Raw genomic sequence first — 19,720 nt, 5'->3', positions numbered from 1 at the left:
AGCCAAGGATACATATGATGCAGGCATTTTTAGAGCCAATGAGGAAAAAAGTTCCCATAGGCACCACCCCTTCCACCTCAATTTAAAAACATATATATGATTTTATATATATATATATATATAATTAAAAATTAAAAATTAAATAAGTAAAATGCCAGATACAGGAACTAAGGGAGAGAGAAAACATTCCCCGCTAGAAAACAGAAAAGTCAGGTAGGAAAGAGTTCTGGAAGAGGGAAAAAGGGTCATAGGGTCATTCACCTTCACAGGGAGAAAAGAATAACTACCCTCTGCGCTACCTCAGGACTAGGCATGGTTTAAAGAAGGGAACATGATTTAAAGCTGGGTGTGACAGACACAGAGCAGAGAGCAATTAGGAGACTGTAGAGGCCAACAAACTAGGCAACAGAAGCAGTGCACCACTGTTTGAAACAATCTGATCCCTCCTACTGCACCTCTATGGCTGTCTGACAAGAAACGGGCATTTTCCTGTTTAACTACAGGATGAGAATCAGCCACGCTGAGGTTCTGGGGTGTCTTCCTGAAGCCCTTTCATGTAGTTTTCTGCTAAGATGCTGGGTTAACTTCACGGTATGCCCCAGAAGCTTCTCAATGACAGAATGATTTTGCACGAGAGACTCTGCCCAGACACACAAACAACAAGGCTTCTCCCAGGATGTCTGGCATCTTAAGGCCTTTTTGTTGTTGAGGTTTTAAACTACAGCAATGATAAAGGCAAGCCAAATATTGTTTCCAGCTTCTGTGCAGCCAGAGGGTTACAAACAGGAGGATTTAGCCACTATGTCTAAAGGATTTATCCACTATGTCTAAAGCAGATCTTTGGGAATGTAACTCCCAGATTCTTTTTCTTCTCTCATTTTCAGTTAGAAGGTAAAATGATATTGGTGAAATTATTTTCAACTATTCTCAGTGGTCAAACCACAAGAACTCTTTTCCAGTTCCCTTAAAATTCTATAAATTCCATAGCTATAATATGTAAATGCCAATCTCTGAAGCTTCTCTGCTCCAGAAAGAAATACAGAGGTTCATAAACTAGATTTGGTGATGCCTATGTAATTAGTTTATTTAAAAAGTATTTCTCCTGCATCCTTTACACACCAAACACTGAGTTAGGTGCAGGCTGTTATAATACCTTGTGAACAAATTACAAGTCACTAAGTCATTACTCAGAGTCTTTAACTTGTAATGGGATTTATTCTTTGCAAGGTTTGAGGGCAAGAGGAGAAAAGGAGAGTCAAGATTTAATGGTTCACAGAATTAAATGGACAGAACAAAGGAAGGTACAAAACAAAGGGTTCTGCAGGCAATCGAGACCCTCAGGAAAATTAGAGGGGTCTACACTTCAGAACTGCTGCTGCATGTCCTTAGCAGAGGTTTGGTAATACACAGGAAATGCAGACACAGCCTCTGAGCCCTGCATTCTCCAGAGTGGCCTTTCCTCTCCACAGTGGGAGGATGCCAAGAGCGGGGGATGGATTTTACCTGTTCGGGGTGCCCAGAGGTGGCTGCCGCTTGCTGTGAGAGGAATGAAGAGTGGAGATTTCAAAGGGGCAGGCAGAAGGCCCGTGCTGGCTCCAAATGGACAGTACCCGGCCCACCGAGTAGGGCAGAGAACAGAAGACCTTGTCTGCTATGGAGGCGGGAGACCGCAACCCTTTCAGGCCCTGGGCAAACTGGGTCATGAAGAGCCTCTGCATGGTGGGTGTGTGGCTGGAGCAGCTCCGTTTTTTCGTCCAGATGCGGTAACATCCCGGAGAACAAAGTGCTAGGAGTGTGTGAAGGCCAAGGACGGAGCAGCCCGCTCTGGTCTGGACTATGGCGGTGGCCCCACGGTCCTGGAGAGGAACCAGAGGCTGCGGCGGAGGCTGGGCACCTGCCTGACAGTAAAGGCCGGGGTCTTCCCTGAATGTGGCCACCCCAGGGCAGCCGTGGGCCAAGAAGAAAGAGAAGGTCCACTTGGGAGGTGGAGATGGGCATCGGCGGGTCTCTCCTAAGGTGAGCCTCGCGGGCGCACAGTGCTCGGGAAAAGTCCTTGGGGACTCGGTCCCGCACTCGGAGCCCGACTTCACGTGAAAGGATACAGGGAAGATTTCGGAACCAAACAGCAGCGACGGCATCTTGTTGCTCAAATCTACAAAGCTTATTTTGATGGCTTCGAGCGAATGAAGTGTTAAGGGTTCACTGCTAGGCCTCCTGTCCCAACCGCTAGCTGCCAACCATGGACTCAGCTGCATTGTGCTGTAGGAAAATCCATCCAGGAGCCTTTTGTATCTGAGCCGCTTGTAGCTTTTAGCCACGGGAAGAAGGTCCGAGGAGTACCGCCGGTACCGGAGCTTCTGGGTCTTTGTGGCCGGGGCCAGTTTGGAGGCAAGGATGGACAGCTTGCTGAGTAAGGCTGATTCTTTGGTAGGCTTCCGAACATTCAGGCTACCCGAGGGCTGGCCCGGAGTGGCCTTCTGCTTTGGTACGTGGCTAACAAGGCTCCCGGCAGGGGCTGTTTCGGGTTCTGGTTGCGTGGGTGCAGACACAGCGTGTGAACTGAGAAATTTGTGTGCTTTTGTGGGGATGGTTTCAGAGAAGCTCTTTAAAAAGGCAGAGCTTCCGATTTTACTCACTTTCCTCCCCATGTTGACAAGCTCCTGGCAGGAAACTTTCTTACATGTTCGGTGGGGCTGCTTCTTTAATGGAAGCACTCCTTTCCGATGTGAAGTGTTCCCAAAGGCACCGTGCAGTTCATTACGCTCAGCAGAGTTGGGGTCTTGTGCTTTCCTAGGGGCGCCACGGAGGCGAGGGCCTGTGCACAACTCAATGTCCCTTTCGGATGGGCAGCACAAGCTTTCCTCCTTTGGGTCTCTCGGCTTCTGAAACCCTGCAGCAGTGTCCCCCAGGGCTGGCATGGCTGGGGTGATTTCTTTCGCTGCAGTGGGCTCAGCTCTGCAATCCTTAGATTGGCTCTTACTCTGTACCTCGTCTGACAACATGTTAGATAATGTGTATTGTTCCAAAGCTGCATGTGCTTCTTTCTGACGTGTCTGTTCCTCTTCCTTGTGGTCCAACAGCTTCTGGCTTTGTTGGTCCTCAGCCTCACCTGGCATCCCTGGGGGTTTAAGGTGGGTGTGAGAAATCTGGCTCCTGTCATCACTGTGACCACCTTCTCTGATAATCATCTCTTTGGACTCCTCCCCAGCAGGTAAGTGACCCCGTGGTCCCCTCTGATATTCTGCGGTTTCTTCGTTCACTTCTGTTTCTGTTTCCATTGTCAAAGGTAAACTTCCCGCACTGACGGCTGTGCCGCCTTCTTCGCTAGGATTACTCTGGTCCCTTGGTGCCACTCCCTTCACCTCAGGCAGGACTGTGAGGTCCTTTACATTCTCACAAGGCATTTCACCATCTTTTGGTTTAAGAAGGTTTTTCGGATTGGCTTCTTCACTATTCATAATTGTTTCTGATTTTTCTTGAGGTGATGGATGCAAAGGCATTATCTCAGTGGATTTCAGGCTTCCTGGGGGAACACAGCTCTCATCGCGGTGTCTAGAGGATGCTGACTCTTCTGAGGAAATTCCAATGGCATTTTCCTTGCTGTGCTCAGAATTTATTTCTAGTCTTGATCCTGCAATCATTCCCTGTGTTTCTCTTGGAGATGCTTCTTTAGCTTGCTGTTCATGATGAATACAATGTAAAGACACATTCACTCTATCCGATACTCTCACGTTTGGTTCATGACCTGCAACAGACCCTATCTCATCGGTACGAGAGTCTGTGCACACTTCCATTTCACAATCTTTTAACAATCTGCATACTTTCTCTTCACATGATTTTTTAATTCTGAGAGAGTCCGCTGCAGAGAGAGTGGCATCTTGGGGCTCTGAATCCTGGTCTCTCCTTTCCACAGATGCAGCGACAGGCTCTCCCCTCTGGGACAGCACACTCCTCGAGGTTTCCTGGAATGTCGGCCCATCCTGGCTCGCACCTCCACCAGGAATACTAGACGACCTTACGTTCAGAACGCCTCCTGTGGGCTCATCGCTGCGGCCAGTGGAGACCATGTCTGTTATACCACCTGTGGGCTCCTCGCGACCAGAAATCCTCTCAAAGGCCCCGGTCTTCCCGCTTCCACCAAACGATGAGCTGCGGCTGCGGGCACCGACTGGTAGATCCTTTGGGCTATGGCTCACCTCTCCGTTAGGCTCGGCGACTGTGTCTCTCTGGTCGCTGCCTGGGGTCTCCTTGGCTGCGTTCTCTTCGCGTCTGCACTCATCGGGTATGTCTGGGCTCCTCTGGCAGCTGAGGGCTTCATCTGCCTTCTGTCCGGGAGTTTCAGCTGCTTGGTTCAGGGTGGAGACACTGGAGAACATAACAGTAGGAAACTGGTCCAACAATTGCTCAGGACTTGGAATGTTTGCAGGTTGGTTTGATTCTTGTGTGGCACAATCAGAGATGTTACGTTTACAAAACACAGTCTCTTTGGGTGTGTCCCATTCTTTTTCTTCTAGCCCTTCCTCGCTGAGTTGGATGTGACTGGTGGTGTGGATGGTTTTGCTTGGAGCTTCGCTGTTTATTGTGCCTGTCCTCGTCTGGTTTTTGCTCCTGCCCCCCGGAAGGCTGCCTTCAGCTTCTCCCCCATCTGGCTCGCTTTCCTCCGCGATACAACTCACTTTATGGGTTTCCATGGAGGCTTCTCCCCCTTGGGGGCAGTGATCGCTGCGTGGAAATACATTTTCATACTTGGTTATCAGATAGCTCTCGAGTCCCACAATGGTTCTGCTGGGCTCCAGGGCAGCACAGGCAGAACACGCACTCTCCCCAGGGACGTTCTTCCTTACACAAGGGCAGCCAGAGAGGTCCCCAGGTTGAACACTCTGATGTTCCACGGCAGAGACCTCTTGAGGCAAGCCTGCTGCTTCTTTCTGATCTAAGAGAAGTCTGGAATGCAGAGCTTCTGCTCCTGAATCAGCCGCTTCGGTTTTTCTTTCTAGGCTTTCTAGTTTGATGTTTAAGGTGGGATTACTTGAAGAGGCACCACAGGTTTTGTCACCTGGTGGAGAGATGTCTTCCATTTTTGTCTTCACGGGAACGGTCTGGGTACCAGCAGTGACATCTGCTCTGTCCTCTGACAGAGGGTGCTGGCTCTGTCGGGAGCCCTCGCTCGCTGCTACAGGCATGTCTTTGTCAGCTGGCAACTTCGCATGGTTTTGAGAATTAAGGGACACTTGATTTAAAACACATTCACTTCCTATTTTTTTTACAACCACTTCACTGGCATAAGGAAGTTCACTCACCTCCCAGGCGGCACTCTGTTTACCTAAATGGGGACCATCCTCCTGGGACTTCTGTACAGGTATTTCTGACTCAGGTCTGTCATCAAATTCTAGGAATGGCAGTAAGGGAGCAACGACTTTCTTGGGTTTCAACACCTCATTTATAGAACCTATCTGGTCCTCTGGTGTTAAACTCACAAGGGTTGTTCTTTCAGTCAGAAATCTGTTATGTGATGCTTCATTTAATTGGGTGCTGCCTTCCAGACTTCTTTGGGTGCTAACTAAGGAGAGAGAGTCTTTACTGTAAATCTTTTCACTTAACATACCAGGCTCTATAGTGGTTGTCTGTTTTGGCTCTTCAGTCTGCATCAAGGAGGAAAAGCGGCTCTCTTCAGAGTGTGTGCCTGGATGGCTCACGTTAGCAAAAGTTCCTCTATGGTCCTCACAGTTTGCCAAGCTACCCTGAACGTCTAAAGTGATTTTCCAATCATTTTTTCTAAACATTACTTCCGTGGCTTCAGTACAAGAGCTGGGTATTGAAGAACTAGAGCAGTCTGTATGGGCACTGCCTTGAGGGCAGTAGTGACCGTGGGTATTTTCTTTGGGGAAGTCAGCGGCCTCTTTTTTTCCAGAACAGTGATCATCACTAGCATCCTCTTCTGGCTGCCTGGCATTAACACAAAAGAGTTCCTCTCTTTCACGCCTGGGGTTCAAAGGCTGTTCATTTTCTTCTCCAGAGGGCAAGCTCTTGCTTTCATCGTTCCCATTGAAACAGGAATCATCTGCTGTTTCAGCAGATCCCTTCGGCAAGCCATCACCTTCACAATCACACTTTTCTGAGGGTGCTGTTCTGGATTCGGGATCAGACAAACTTGATGTGAAATGTGAAACTTCAGAGCTTTCTTCTATGGGTTCTACAGTAACTACCTTTCTTGTGGCTTTGGGACTGTCATGTGCAGAGCTGTCTCTCTCACTCAGGTGGCCAGGAACCTGCTGGCGATTGTCATCTGCTTCACAGACAAGGTTTAATTTACACAACTCTTCCTTCCCATTGTCCACTGTGGAAATGGCACTGTTCCCTGGTAACAATGACAACCAAGAAGGACAGGTTTTCAATTCTTCACATTCTTTTTCTTTAGGAGTTGCTTCCATTAATCCAGGGTCCACAAAGTTCAAAGGCTCTAGGGAAACTAATGCGCTGGTCTCTGAAACCTCACCACTGGTCGTGACTTTGGCTATTTCTGGGTATCCGCTACACCCAGCTGAGAGACCTTCACTCACGTGGCCAGTCTCGTGTCCTTCATCATTATCCGCCTTAGTCCCATTGACCTTCATACCTTGTACTTCCTCTGTAGACTTCAGCACAGTTTCAGCTGTAACTTGTACATTTCCTTCTGCACAAGAGAAATAAATCCAAATCAATATGTAATCATTAAACAAATAAACCATTTGCTTTACCCTCATAAAATTAATTATGCAACGAATGGCAGCAACAAAAAAGACTCAACTCAAAAAGAGAACTGCAAAGTTAGTGTTACACTACCATTGGTTTTTTTCTTCTCTGCAAAATTTGACAGAGGGCCAAAAGAGCACCTGGAAAAAACAGGTTATTCTCAACAAATGCCTTTCTGTAAATGTTATTTACTTAAATGCACTTACCTAGCTGGACAAATGAATACAGTGGGGAGACAGATCCCGAGTCTTAGGAAGCTTCCATCCTAAAGCATTAATAAAGCAGACTCACAATAAAATAGCTTATATTACTAAATGACCATCTTCTCAATGCTTGAATAAATAATTGATAAAAAAATTATCTTTGAAAAAAGAACAATTATACATAAAAGTTTAAGTATAAGAGATTAATCTGTAAGTTTGAATATTAGTCTTGAACCCAATTACCTGTAGCACTTGCCTCCCTACAGGACTGTCATGACTTGGTAATTACTGAAGGTGAGTGACAGGTACATGGGTGTTTGGTATATTCTTTCCACTTCTGAATGAGAAATTTTCCATCATGAAACATTAAAAACCAAACAAAAAAACCTTTTGAAGAAGAATGTAAATGCAATTCATAAAGAAATTTTAATGCACAGAGTTTCTCGGAAATTCTAGGCACAGGATTTAGTATAAAGAAGCTCCCCAAACTTGTTTATCTACAGAAGACTTTTCATCCTTCTCCCTTTATAGAAAACAAACCCAACTTAATAGTGTTTAGTGAGTGTAAACCACTCCCCTGGATCTTCACTCCCTTGCACAACATCTCTATCAAAGCCTCTGTAAGGCTGTTCCTCAATTTTGTGTCTCATTTATCAGCTCCATGAGACTGCAGGTATTTGAGGGCAGAAACTGGATCTTAATGACTGCTCTGTACTCAGTACCCGACAGTGACCCTGGCGATTGGCAGGTGCACAACAGATGTTAGCAGAAAGAAGAATGAAATGAGGGACGGTGTTAGAAGTATTAGGTACACTGGAGCCTGAAATGTGTACTCTGTGAGGTATGTGTCCATTTAAGAAGCACAGGAGTTTCATGACCTCAGCTGAAGATCCTGGATTTGCAGTTTCAAGGTAACTGTTTAAATGATGCTTATAGTTGCAGAAATTGACAAATATGCTAAAATTCGTCTGAAAATGCAGCGGAGGGACTTCCTAGGTGGCACAGTGGTTAAGAATCCTCCTGCCCATGCAGGGGACACGGGTTTGAGCCCTGCCCCAGGAAGATACCACATGCTGCAGAGCAACTAAGCCCATGCACCACAAGTATTGAGCATGTGCTCTAGAGCCTGTGAGCCACAACTATTGAGCCCGTGTGCCACAACTACTGAAGCCCACACACCTACAGCCCGTGCTCCACAAGAGAAGCCACCACAATGAGGAGTCCGTGCACCACAATGAAGAGTAGCCCTCGCTCTTAGCAACTAGAGAAAGCCCATGTGCAGCAATGAAGACCCAACACAGCCAATAAAAAAATAAATCCAATAAATAAATAAATAAACTTATAAAAAAAAAAGAAAGAAAGAAAAGAAAATGCAGTGGACACATAACAGCCAAAACAATCTTGAAGAACAAGGCTGGGAGACTCACACTTCCTGATTTCAAAATTTACTGCAAAGCTACTACAGTAATCAAGCCAGTGTGGCCCTGGCACAGGGGAGACATAAAGATCAACGGGACAGAACCCAGAGTCCAGAAACAAACTCCAACATTTATAGTCAGTCAACTGGTTTCTGACAGAGGGACTAAAAAGAATACCTTTCCAACAAATGGTCCTGGAAAAAGTGGATATCCACACAAAAAAGAATAAATTTGAATCTTAACTCACATTATACAAAATAATCAACTCAATGTTGATCATAAACTTTAAATGTAAGAGCTGAAACTATAACACTTTTACAAGAAAGACACAAGCGTAAATCTTCATGACCTTGGGTTAGGTAAAGATTTCTTAGTTTAGAAACCAAAAGCACAAGTGATTAAAAAAGGAAGACTGATAAGTTGAACTCCATCAAAATTAATAACTTTTTGTACCTGAAACTAAAATAATAGTGAAAATCAACTATACCTCAAACCTAGATGGGCAGGATGGAGGCCTATGAGGAAGGGGATACAGGTATACACACAGCTGATTCACTTCATTGTACAGCAGAAACTAACACAAGATTGTAAAACAACTATACCACAATTGAAAAAAAGGAAATCTCACAGCAGTTTCACAAACAAATCAATTAAAAAAAACCTGAAAACTTTTGTGTTTCTAAGGACAACATTAAGAAGTGAAAAGACAAACCACTGATGGGGAGAAAATATTTTCAAATGGATTTGTACTTAGTATATATGAAGAATTCTTACAACAATATTCAATATTGTTGAATATAAAGAATTCTGAAGAATATAAAGAATTCTTCAACAATAAAAAGACCAAAAGCCTAACTGAAAAACAGGCAGAGGGAGCTTCCCATTTCTCAAGTATTGCCTGTACATCGTGACTTCCTTCCAAAGAGAGCAGTATGGAAAGGCGGAGGGGAGTAATCCTACAGTGGAGAAACCTGACAAACACGACTTCATGTTTACAGTACTTGCCCTTGCTTGATATGATGTGATGAAAATGGCACTTAACCTGTGAGTTTCCTCTCCCAAACCCAAACAATAACCCTAGTCTTATGAGAAAAACATCAGACAAACCTCAGTAGAGAGGTGTCTACAATACACCTGACCAGCATTCTTCAACACCCTCAGGGTCACCAAAAATAAGAAAGTGTGAGAAACTGTCATAGCAAAGAAGAGCCTAAGGGGTTAAGAGGACTAAATGTTCTGTGGGATCCTACACGGGATCCTGGAACAAAAAGAGGATACTGGGTAAAAACTAAGGGAATCTGAATAAACTATGAACTATGTAACAATATTGGTTCATTAATTGTAACAAATGTACAATACTAATATGTTAACAGTAGAGGAAACTGTGGGGGCAACTGGAGGGCGGTGCAGGGTGGGAGGGAAACCCTCTGTGCCATCTGCCCAATTTCCCTGTAATTAAAAATAAAGTTATTCTTTTAAAAAGAAAAACAAAAGGGCAAAGGACTTGAACAAGCGTTTTCCCAAAGACACACAAATGGTCAATACAGTAGGCACATAAGAAGATGCTCAACATCATTAGTCATAAGAGAAATGAAAATCAGAACCGCGGTGAGATACCAATTCACACCCAGTAAAAGGGCTAAAATTCAAAACAAAACAAAAGATACTCTTGGAAAGGATGTGGAGAAATTGGAATCTTCTGGGAATTCCCTGGCGGTCCAATGGTTAGAACTCACTGCTGTGGCCCAGGTTCAATTCCTGGTCAGGGAATTAAGATCCTGCAACCCATGTGGCTCAGGAAAAAAAAAAAAGGAAGTTTCATACGTAGCTGGTGGAATTGAAAAATGGTGCAGCCACTTTGGAAGACAGTCTGGCAATTCCTTCCTTGAAATGTTAAACACAGAGTTACCATGTAACCCAGAAATTCCACTCTTAGGTATCTACTAAAGGGAACCGAAAACTTACACCCAATGAAACCTGTAGACAAACACTGACACCAGCATTATTCATCACAGCCAAAGAGGAGAAACAACCCAAACGTCCATCAACTGATAAGTGGATAATATGAAATATTATTCAGCCACAGAAAGGAATGAAATACTTCTACACGCTACAACATGGAGGAACCATAAAATCTTTACGCCGAGTGAAAGAAGCCAGTCAAAAAGACCACATGTTGAGAATTCTATGGTGGTCCAGTGGTCAGGTCTCGGCGCTTTCACTGCTGGGGTTTGGGTTTGATCCCTGGTCGGGGAACAAAGATCTCGCAAGCTGTGGGATGCAGCCAAAACAAAACAACGAGACCACACGTTGTAAGGTCTCATTTATATAAAGTGTCTAGAACAAGTATATCTATAGAGACACAAGTAATTTAGTGACTGGAAGAGGCTGGGGGTATGTGGGGATGGTGAATGACTGCCAATAGGTACACAGTTTCTTTGGGAAGGGATAAAAACTAAATTACGGTAACAGCTGCACAGCTCTGTAAGGATAATACGTGGAACTGTAGACTTCAAATGGGTGAACATTACAATCTATAAACTATATCTCCTTGAAATCGTTTTTCTAAAAATGCTTATACTCCAATTACAATATAAGTAACATCAGAAAACTCAGACTCCTTTTTGGTATTATCTCCAAATAACCCTAATTTGGGATAGACATGCTGCAGGACGACAAAGATTCAATAGTATTTCCATCATGCCTTTTCCTGGATCAAAATTTAAGTGGCTAGATGTGGAAATTAAATATGACGTAAGTTTTGGTTTACCCTGCATCTTGGCTTTGGAAAGATGTATAATGGGTTAGCAATGTTGAAATGTCTTATAAAAGGAAGCTCTCTTGTGGAGGTTCACAAAGGCTGCTGCTGCCTACTGGTGGGAGGGTTGCTGCAGACAGCCCTACAAGCTCCATCACCTCCTATGCTTGTACCAACCACTGGACACCTGGCTTTCCAAATTCCGATATGTCAACAAATAATGAGAAAGCACTCAGCTCCTCAGCTGGAACTCTTATATATTGCTGGTGGGAATTAAAAAAAAAATGGTACAACCACCCTGGAAAACAGTTTGGTAATTTCTTGTAAAATTAAACACATTCTTCTCAAATGACCCAGCAGTCCCAAGCCTAGGTATTTGCCCAGGGGAAATGACAACTCAAGTTCACACAAAAACAGAAGTGTTTACAGCAGCTTTACTTATAATTACCAAAACTGGAAACAACTCAAATTTCTCTCAAATGAGAAGCAGATAAACTGTGATACAACTAGATGATAGGAGACCTTTCAGATATAAGAAGCAATGAGCTATGACACACACAGCCCTGTGGATGAATCGTAAATGCACTACACTAAATGAACAAAGTCAGGCTCATGGGCTTCCCCTGCGTGACTACGTGTATACAGCATTCTAGAAAAGTCAAAACAAAAGGGAAAGAAAATGGATCAGTGGTTGCCAAGGGCTGGGGGTGGCAAGAACTGACTGTAAAAGGAGCCTGCAAGAAATTGCCGGGTGATGGAATGTTCTGTTTCTTGATTGTGCTGGTATAGTTGTGATTACACAATTGTATGTGTTTGTCAAAACTCACAGAACTGTACACACACACACACACAAAACGGTGAATTTCACTATCTGTAAGTTATACCTTAATTGTGTAAAAAATGAAAAGAAAAATATAAATCTGTTCCCCAAATGTCTAGACCTCCTGGTTTGCCTATTAAATGGGTGATTTTTCAACTTTAACTCCCCAAAAGGTAAATTATAGGAGGATAATGACATAAATAGGGAATACAGAACAAGAGACAGTCATTCCAAATTATACAAACAAATCAATAAAATTCAAGAACCTGGATGCACATATGGCCTAAGGGCTTTATTGACAGGTTCATCCATCTCCTTATAATACTTTATAACAGAAATAGAGGCCTTGAAAAGACTGTTTCAACTTTAGTTATTTCAAATACTTTAAAGTATCTAGTTCCAAAAATCATATAAGGTAGCTTTTCCCTCCTTGATGCTTTCACTTCTGCATCAAAGGGTATCTCCCCAACGCTCTTCCAATTTCTGTTGACCCTCCCATTTCTGAGGATTCTCACATAAGCCTTAATGGAGATTGTTACTATGTGAGCTAAGTCCCACAGCAATCAGCCGGAACTAATATTTGTACTTTTCCTGGAGTCCACTCCATTTTTCTTACACAACCTCCCCAATCAAGCCCAGTTACAAGGGAAAAAGAAATTGATAACATTAATTTTATAAAATATTGAACAGAAAATTATGGTGAAATAGGTTAACTCTCAGAACAGCAGGAAAGGAGAGACAGAGGGCCTGACGGGACACTCTTGCCTCCTGAAGCGGCCTCCTAATACCCAGCACCGCTCCCCATGCCAACTTCTCTTGGGTCTGCCCTACGGCAATCAGGAAATGGGGAACGACGTGCAAAAGAGCATCCTGCAAATCATAAAGACTCCTTTCGGCTAACACAAAGGTCCTTTTAAAGAGTCGATCGTGTTCTCATTTTACCTCACTGAACCACAGCACACGTAATGACTGTGGTCTCAACAGCTGGGGGTGCTACAGATGGGACATTTACAGAGAGAAGAAAAACAACATGAATGGGGTGCACGAGGGTCACTTACTAGACAGCTCAGCACAGTGGGCCCAAATCTATCCCTCAGCAAATTTACAAATTATTACAGAACACTGACCTCAGAGGTGCCCCCATTCAGAATAATCAAAACTTAGCAGAAACAAAACTACATACAGCAATTTGCACAGTGCTCAACGGTGCAAACGCTCACAAAGAAGGTAGCCAGGATCCATTAGCTTTTCATCAGGACAACTTTTTACATCTAACATGCCCAGCACTGGGAGCTACGATCTGGGGCAGAGTGAAAATTTTGGGAGCTGGGGCCCCTGCAGAGACAGTACAACCAGATTTTCAAGAAACATCATTTACTTCTCAATTCTGTCGTAAATGGTAAGTTAGCAGTTGCTTGCTCTTAAACCTTGGCAAAGCAAGCTGAAATGCTGGCCACACAACAGCAGAGCACGTGCATCTGTTTAACTCAAATTGTGGCGTCAGCTGCAGGGCCTGCTTGCACTTCCAGGGCTCAATTCCTGCGGAGACCTGCCTGCTTAGAACCCTCCTTTCTGCCTGGCAATGCCTGGCTGGGACACTGGACAGTTGAGCTGGTTTCCGCACGTGTAACATAGGGACAACTTGCAAGGTTCTCGGGGGGGACTGCATGGAAGATCGTCTCATAGTCGGACAGGAGGCCATCGCTGCTAAAACTCAGGTAGAGCTGCCATTTCCAGGCTCCCCCACGTCAACCTGAGAACCTTCCACATGGCTTGGGGGGAAACTTTTCATTTTACCAATTTAAGTCATTAAAGAAGAATGGCATTAGGACAGGAAGAAAAGTGTCACAGAGTAGTGTACCTGAGGACGTTTTTCAGAAGAGCTCAACTTATCCAGGTCTGGTGGAGAATACCCAAGTAAGTCTGAGAAGGCAGATTTCATCATAGAAAACAACTCTGGTTCTCTTCTTTAAAAGGTCCATTAGTGGTAAATGAAAGTAGATACGTGAAATGTAGTTGAAATGTAGTTCAGACATACGCTGTGAATTCTGCGATAACACACCTAAGACTCAATACACCAGCACTGGAGCCCCACTGAAGAGATCCTGGCGGGGATGGCTGATGGCACTAAGCTGCATCCCTAGTAAAGCCCTGAGACCGGGTGAGACACGCACAAAGTGACATTTCTCATCTTCAGAGCTTTACTCTTTACTGGACAGCCAAGCCTTTGAGCCACAGAGAGAATCTCTAGCAGCAGGAAGCTGGGACAAGCGTCTTTTCTCATAGGGAGGGTCTGTGCTTCCTTTTCTGTCCAGGCTGCCAAGAAGCAGAGTCAAATCTGATATCGTATCACAGTAACAAAATGTTCATGTAATTAAACATATTTGCTGTATTTTTTTTTTTTTTGCAGTTCTGATTATTCTACATTGTTAACCTTAATTATAAAACAGACACCTGTAGTCCTCCCTAAACCTAAAGCTACCTAAGAGTATTTTCAGCCTGGGGCAGGGGGAGAAGAATCTTGGCTCAGCACTCTCTTTTGGGCCTTGGCTTCTTCCTCAATCAATCAATCAATCAATCAAACTAAAGGCAATATCTCAGATGCCTGTTTTGAGGAGCAAACGAGGTAATGGAGGTGAAAAACTGCTCTGCAGACTCTCAAGGTGACCAGGAGTGGACATGCTGCCCAGGAGAACACAGTGGGATGCCCTGCACAGCCTGGGGTGGTTCCTCTCCCATCCATGTGACCCCTTCCAGACAGCAGCACAGCTTTACAAAGTCAATTGAAAGATTTCACACCAGCATTAAGGTTCAACTCACAGTCAATGGGAACTCCTTACAGAAAAAGTGGGAAGCAAAATTTCTGTCACAAATGAAGCACCGTCTGATCATACCGGGGGCCTCCGAGTACGTCCGTGGGCAATGCTACCAAGAGCTGCTACGGTGAGGTCCATCTTGCACGGCGGGACCTACAGTCCTCACGCTCCCAGTGTGAATTAAAACAGTGTGTGTACCAAGTGGAAAAAGGAAAAGATGTGAGGGGAGTAAATACCTTTGTTCCGCAGACCATCTTCAGGGAGGTCCGTGCATAAACGTTCTTTGCTCGCCGGCATCAGGAGGTCCTCCTGTGGCAAGAAAATCCAGCGGTCAGGGAGGATCCAGAGACACCCGAGCTCACCAATGCCAGTGATCCTCTGAGAGTCTTCTTTCCGACTCCTGGAGATTTGCTAGCGGTCACAAGGACTGAAGGAAACCTCAAATTCAAATTAATATAATCAAAAAAACGTCTACTTCTCTAGAATTTGAGTTTGAAAAGCGAAGTTTCCCAAGGTCTGGACAGTAATAGAGGTTTATGATGTTGGACTGCAGATCCAAACAAAACCCTGTACGTATCTGCTGAATCAAGAGACACACTGATGCAATGTGATCTTAATTAAGTGAAAATTTGAATGCAAACTATCAAGAAGTTTGATGTAGCTCAGTCCCTAACCATTCTTGGCATCACATACTCATTTTCTTCTCAAACTTCCTGGAAAGGCTATTTTTGCTTTCCATCCCCGTTCACTGGAGGAGGGTATAAGGAGGAACACCAGCAATGACAACCTACAGAGGGACTTCAGGAAGATGCGAAGGGGTGGCGGCAGCTCGAGCGTAGCATGGGGCCCCGTGAGGACAGTGTCCGAGCAGGCTGACTAGCTGGAGACACTGACAGACCAACGATGGCTGCTCACGTCAAAGTCTCCTTCCGGGTCACCTCTTTTTCTCTATCCAAACACTTAAATGTTTTTTGGGTTTTTTTCACACGGATTTAATTGGTAAGTACAAGATTCTGAGGTAGCATGCACTTAAATCTACAGATGATGAAATCACTGCTACAACTTTTGATAATTTTTACAGCACTTAAAAAAAATCACTGCCCACATTCTCCACCAAAAAAGCCCCCCAAAACCCCCAAACAAAAACAAGGAAAACCATTTCATTTCTAAGCAAAGTTCTGGGAAACAGAAGATCAAAGTGATGGCCAAGTGCAGGCGGACATAGGAGGAAATAAAGCATCACCACTGGAACGGAGAGGAGGCCTTGCGTGGAGAGCCACGTGCAAAGCAGAGCTGTTCCTTCACTTGCGACGGCGACTTCAGCGTGGAGTGCTTCTGCGGAGCATGAACTTACAACAACCAACTCCTACAGAACCTACGTGGAACAGCACCATGCTTGGCAAAAAGTATAAATTCTAGCATGATGCCAGGTCGAATTTATTTGTAATTGGGGAGAAGAGAAAGCTCTTACTTACTGTAGAAGGAATGACGGAATTAGAAAATCACCATCTGGCAACCATCACAGTGATAATTATCTCAAGAAGAATCATCAATGGATGTTAAAACTAGTGGCTAGACGTCTGAATGAGAAACAGAAATATTTACCTAGCTCCAAAATCATCTCCCCCCAAGATACTTAATAATTACGAAGGGAAAAATAGTACCTTCACGGTGGAGAAGGCTGGCAGACCCCACCTGAACCAGGGGACGGCAGTTGCCCTGCCCAGGGATGAGGAACCCTGACGCCAGGCGCCTGCCAAGAGGATGCACAGGAAGAACCACATGACTGCTGTGGGGTTCCTGCCCCCCAAATGCACAACCAGGATCTAATCATGAGGAAACATCAGACACACCCAAACTGAGGGAAATTCTACAAAATAAATGGCCTGTGCTCTTCAAGTGTCAAGGTCATGAGCTGAGGAAATGTCACAGATTAAAGGAGACTAAACAGATATGACAACTGAATGCCGCAACTGATCCTGGATTTTTCCTAGACCAAGAAAACATTTTCTCTTCTTTTGCTACAAAAGACATCAGTGCGATGACTGGCCAAGCGTACTCAGATTAGCGTTCATTTCTTGATTTTGATTAGTGTACGGTGGTCACCTAACAGAATGCCTTCGTTTGCAAGGAAATACACAGTCAAGAATTTAGGCATCACATCTGCAACTATACGCTCGAATTATTCGGAAGGGAAAGAAAGCAAATGTGGTAAAATGTTAACATGTGAGGAATCCACATGAAGGGTAACGGGAATTCTTCACACTACGTTTGCAACTTTTCTGTAAGTCTCAAATTATTTCAAAATAAGAGGTTAAATAAGCATCTTTATTTGTGGTTACCCTAGATCCTTTCTCCCAAATGATACTACCCTTCTTTTTTCTTTCTTTGAAAATAAAATTTTTTATTATTTATTTTATATGTATTAGCATATATATATGTAAACCCCAATTTCCCAATTCATCCCACCACCCACCCCCACATCCCCACCTTGGTGTCCACACGTTTGTTCTCTATGTCTGTCTCTATCTCTGCCTTGCAAACCGATTCATCTGTAGTTTTTCTAGATTCCACATATATGCGTTAATATGATGTCTTTTTCTTTCTGAGTTACTTCACTCTGTGTGAGTCTCTAGGTCCATCCACATCTCTAAAAATGACCCAATTTCATTCCTTTTTATGGCTGAGGAATATTCCATTGTACATATGTAACCCCCACACTTCCAGTTCTCAGGCTGACTGAGGTGTGAGATTAGATGCTATTTAGAGTATTTTTTCAGGTTAATACTTTATGCGAAAGGCCGGGTGCTGGAACAAAAGCTGAGGGGTGAGGAGTCAGTTATTTAGCAGTTATTTAGATGCAGCTCCCTTCCAGCCTCAGGACTCCCATCTGCTAGCTTTGCAGCGTGGAGTACACGCTTGCAGGTGGTTTTATAAATGGGGACCACAGACACTTCGTAAGATGCCCTGTCAGGGCATGAGCAGAAGCTCTCACCTCCTAGTAGACTTTAGACATTTGTTATCCCTTCCCGTGAGAAAAATCAACAGGACTGTCACTAACAGATCCCAGGGTCATCTGGAGTAACTGCCCTAAGCTTTTCTGGGCCTAAAAGAGCCTCTGCAGAGTGACAGCTGACCTCCCACCAGCAGCATACAGGTCCCCTCAGATCCCAAAGCACTCTGGTGAGCTCATATGATGAACCTTAAGGGCTCTGGCCCCTGGAGGGAGTGCTGGCATTTTAATTTGGCCCCACCTGCTGCTCTAAGGTGGTGTCTTAGCTAGAGCCCCCACGTACCCTGATGGAGTGCCAAGCCGGCTGCTTCAAGCCGCCCCTCTTCTCCCTGGTTAGCCATGACTCCTAACAGGAAAGGGAAGCAGTATAAGCCTCTCTCCCTCTGCCTTGCTGACTTTTCCTGAAAGGTTCTGAGTTATGAAAAACAAGTTTCCCCTCACAGAGGGCTGCAGACCCTACAAAGTTTTAAGTCTCAGATATGATCAGGAACTGACAGTGTTGAAAAAGAAACAGTGTGAGGCTGAGTTCAGATGTGAGGGACCCCCAACGACCACCACCATGGTGGTGGGCGATCTCCAAATCAGGTGGGAGCTCAACCAGCCTTGGGCCCCAAGTGCAGATGAAGGAACAGAACTGACCACTTGCGAGCAATGGCCGTGCAGAGTAAGCATCCTGTGTGTAACCCCCTCCACCCCCTTGAGGCCAACCAATTGTATAATAAACACTCACATAAATTTATCAGACACGATGTCCTCTTCCTGCAACATTTTATCAGCTAAATGTTCTAAGTTTCAGGATTCCTAGAGGTCAAGTCCTAAACACTTCTACCATCTAGATTTTGTTAAACCTTGACATCTGATCATTAATATCCTAACATTCCTTGCAAAATCTGTTTCCAAGGTAAGAGTTCACGTGGATTCCTCTTGCAAAATCGAGTGAGATCATTGCAGTGGTTTGTAGCATTATATAAACTACATAAAATAAGAAATACCACATAATAGTACAATTTGTCAAACTGACAGCAAATTCTCTGCCTCAGCCTGGCACAGCCAACACAGCATCCTCCTGCCCACTGCTTGGAATCAAAACAACTTTCAATACTTCTCCAAACTTTAGGCAGATTTTTAGGAGGGTCTTCAAAAACCATTCTTACTGTTCATCCGTAATCTTATTTCCCATTAAAAGCTGGCTGTGTGTCCTGGAAAAGATGCAATACTGACTCATTCCTATGAGGATAGTATTGAGCCGGAAAACAAACAACCCACAAATATCTTTAGGAGGGAAATGAACATACACGGCTCCTCAGCTTTCATGAACAGGGTAGTTATAAACTCCTCAGGGCCTGATTTATCTCTGAGCCGTGAGCCCTGGTTGTAAGCAGACCCCCGACCTCCTCCAAGCCTGAGCTTCCCGAGCTGGAGGCAGTGATGGCTCCAGCTTCAGGTGGGCCTGCCGACACAGTGAACACACATCAATGGGGCCACAACACAGAGCGAGTGAGAGACCTCCCACCTCCTGACACCTGCGGAAACAGCCATGATCATGTTCACAGTGAAGAACACTGTTTAAAGATATTTTGGCCGCACCATGAGGCACGTGGGATTTTAGTTCCCTGAGCAGGGACTGAACCTGTGCCCCCTGCAGTGGAAGCACGGAGCTTTAACCACTGGACCGGGAAGTCCCAAGCGGACATTTAAAGAAAATGTCAAGTACAGTCACAAAAGGACAAAGACTGTATGACTGCACTTATATGAGGTCCCTAGAGCAGTCAAATTCATAGACAGAAAGGAGAACGGCGGTTACCAGTGGCTGGGGAGAGCAAAAGGGGAGTTACTGTTTAATGGGGACAGAGCTCCAGTTTGGGAAAATAAAGAGTTCTGGAGATGGATGGTGGTGATGGTTACACAACAGTGTGAATGTACTTAATGCCACTGAAGTACACACTTACAAATGATAAAA

At 44.5% G+C, this 19,720-nt stretch overlaps 1 protein-coding gene across 3 annotated transcripts in view; it reads right to left on the bottom strand.

The window, feature by feature from the left end:
- Positions 1–19,720, bottom strand: part of PRR14L (proline rich 14 like) — a 51,759-nt gene that overhangs the window by 18,862 nt on the left and 13,177 nt on the right. For all 3 annotated transcript variants that reach the window (XM_057744465.1, XM_057744464.1, XM_057744466.1), the window contains 2 exons: positions 14,984–15,056; positions 1,504–6,673 (listed from right to left, as the gene is read on the bottom strand). In XM_057744465.1, the coding sequence (XP_057600448.1) occupies positions 1,504–6,673; positions 14,984–15,056 (5,243 nt within the window). The remainder of the gene's footprint in view (positions 1–1,503; positions 6,674–14,983; positions 15,057–19,720) is intronic.

This window comes from Hippopotamus amphibius, chromosome 8, assembly GCF_030028045.1.
Source record: "Hippopotamus amphibius kiboko isolate mHipAmp2 chromosome 8, mHipAmp2.hap2, whole genome shotgun sequence".
In the NCBI taxonomy this organism is placed as follows: domain Eukaryota; kingdom Metazoa; phylum Chordata; class Mammalia; order Artiodactyla; family Hippopotamidae; genus Hippopotamus; species Hippopotamus amphibius.
Note: the sequence above shows the minus strand (reverse complement) of the source record. Positions and strands in the feature narration are given on the sequence as shown.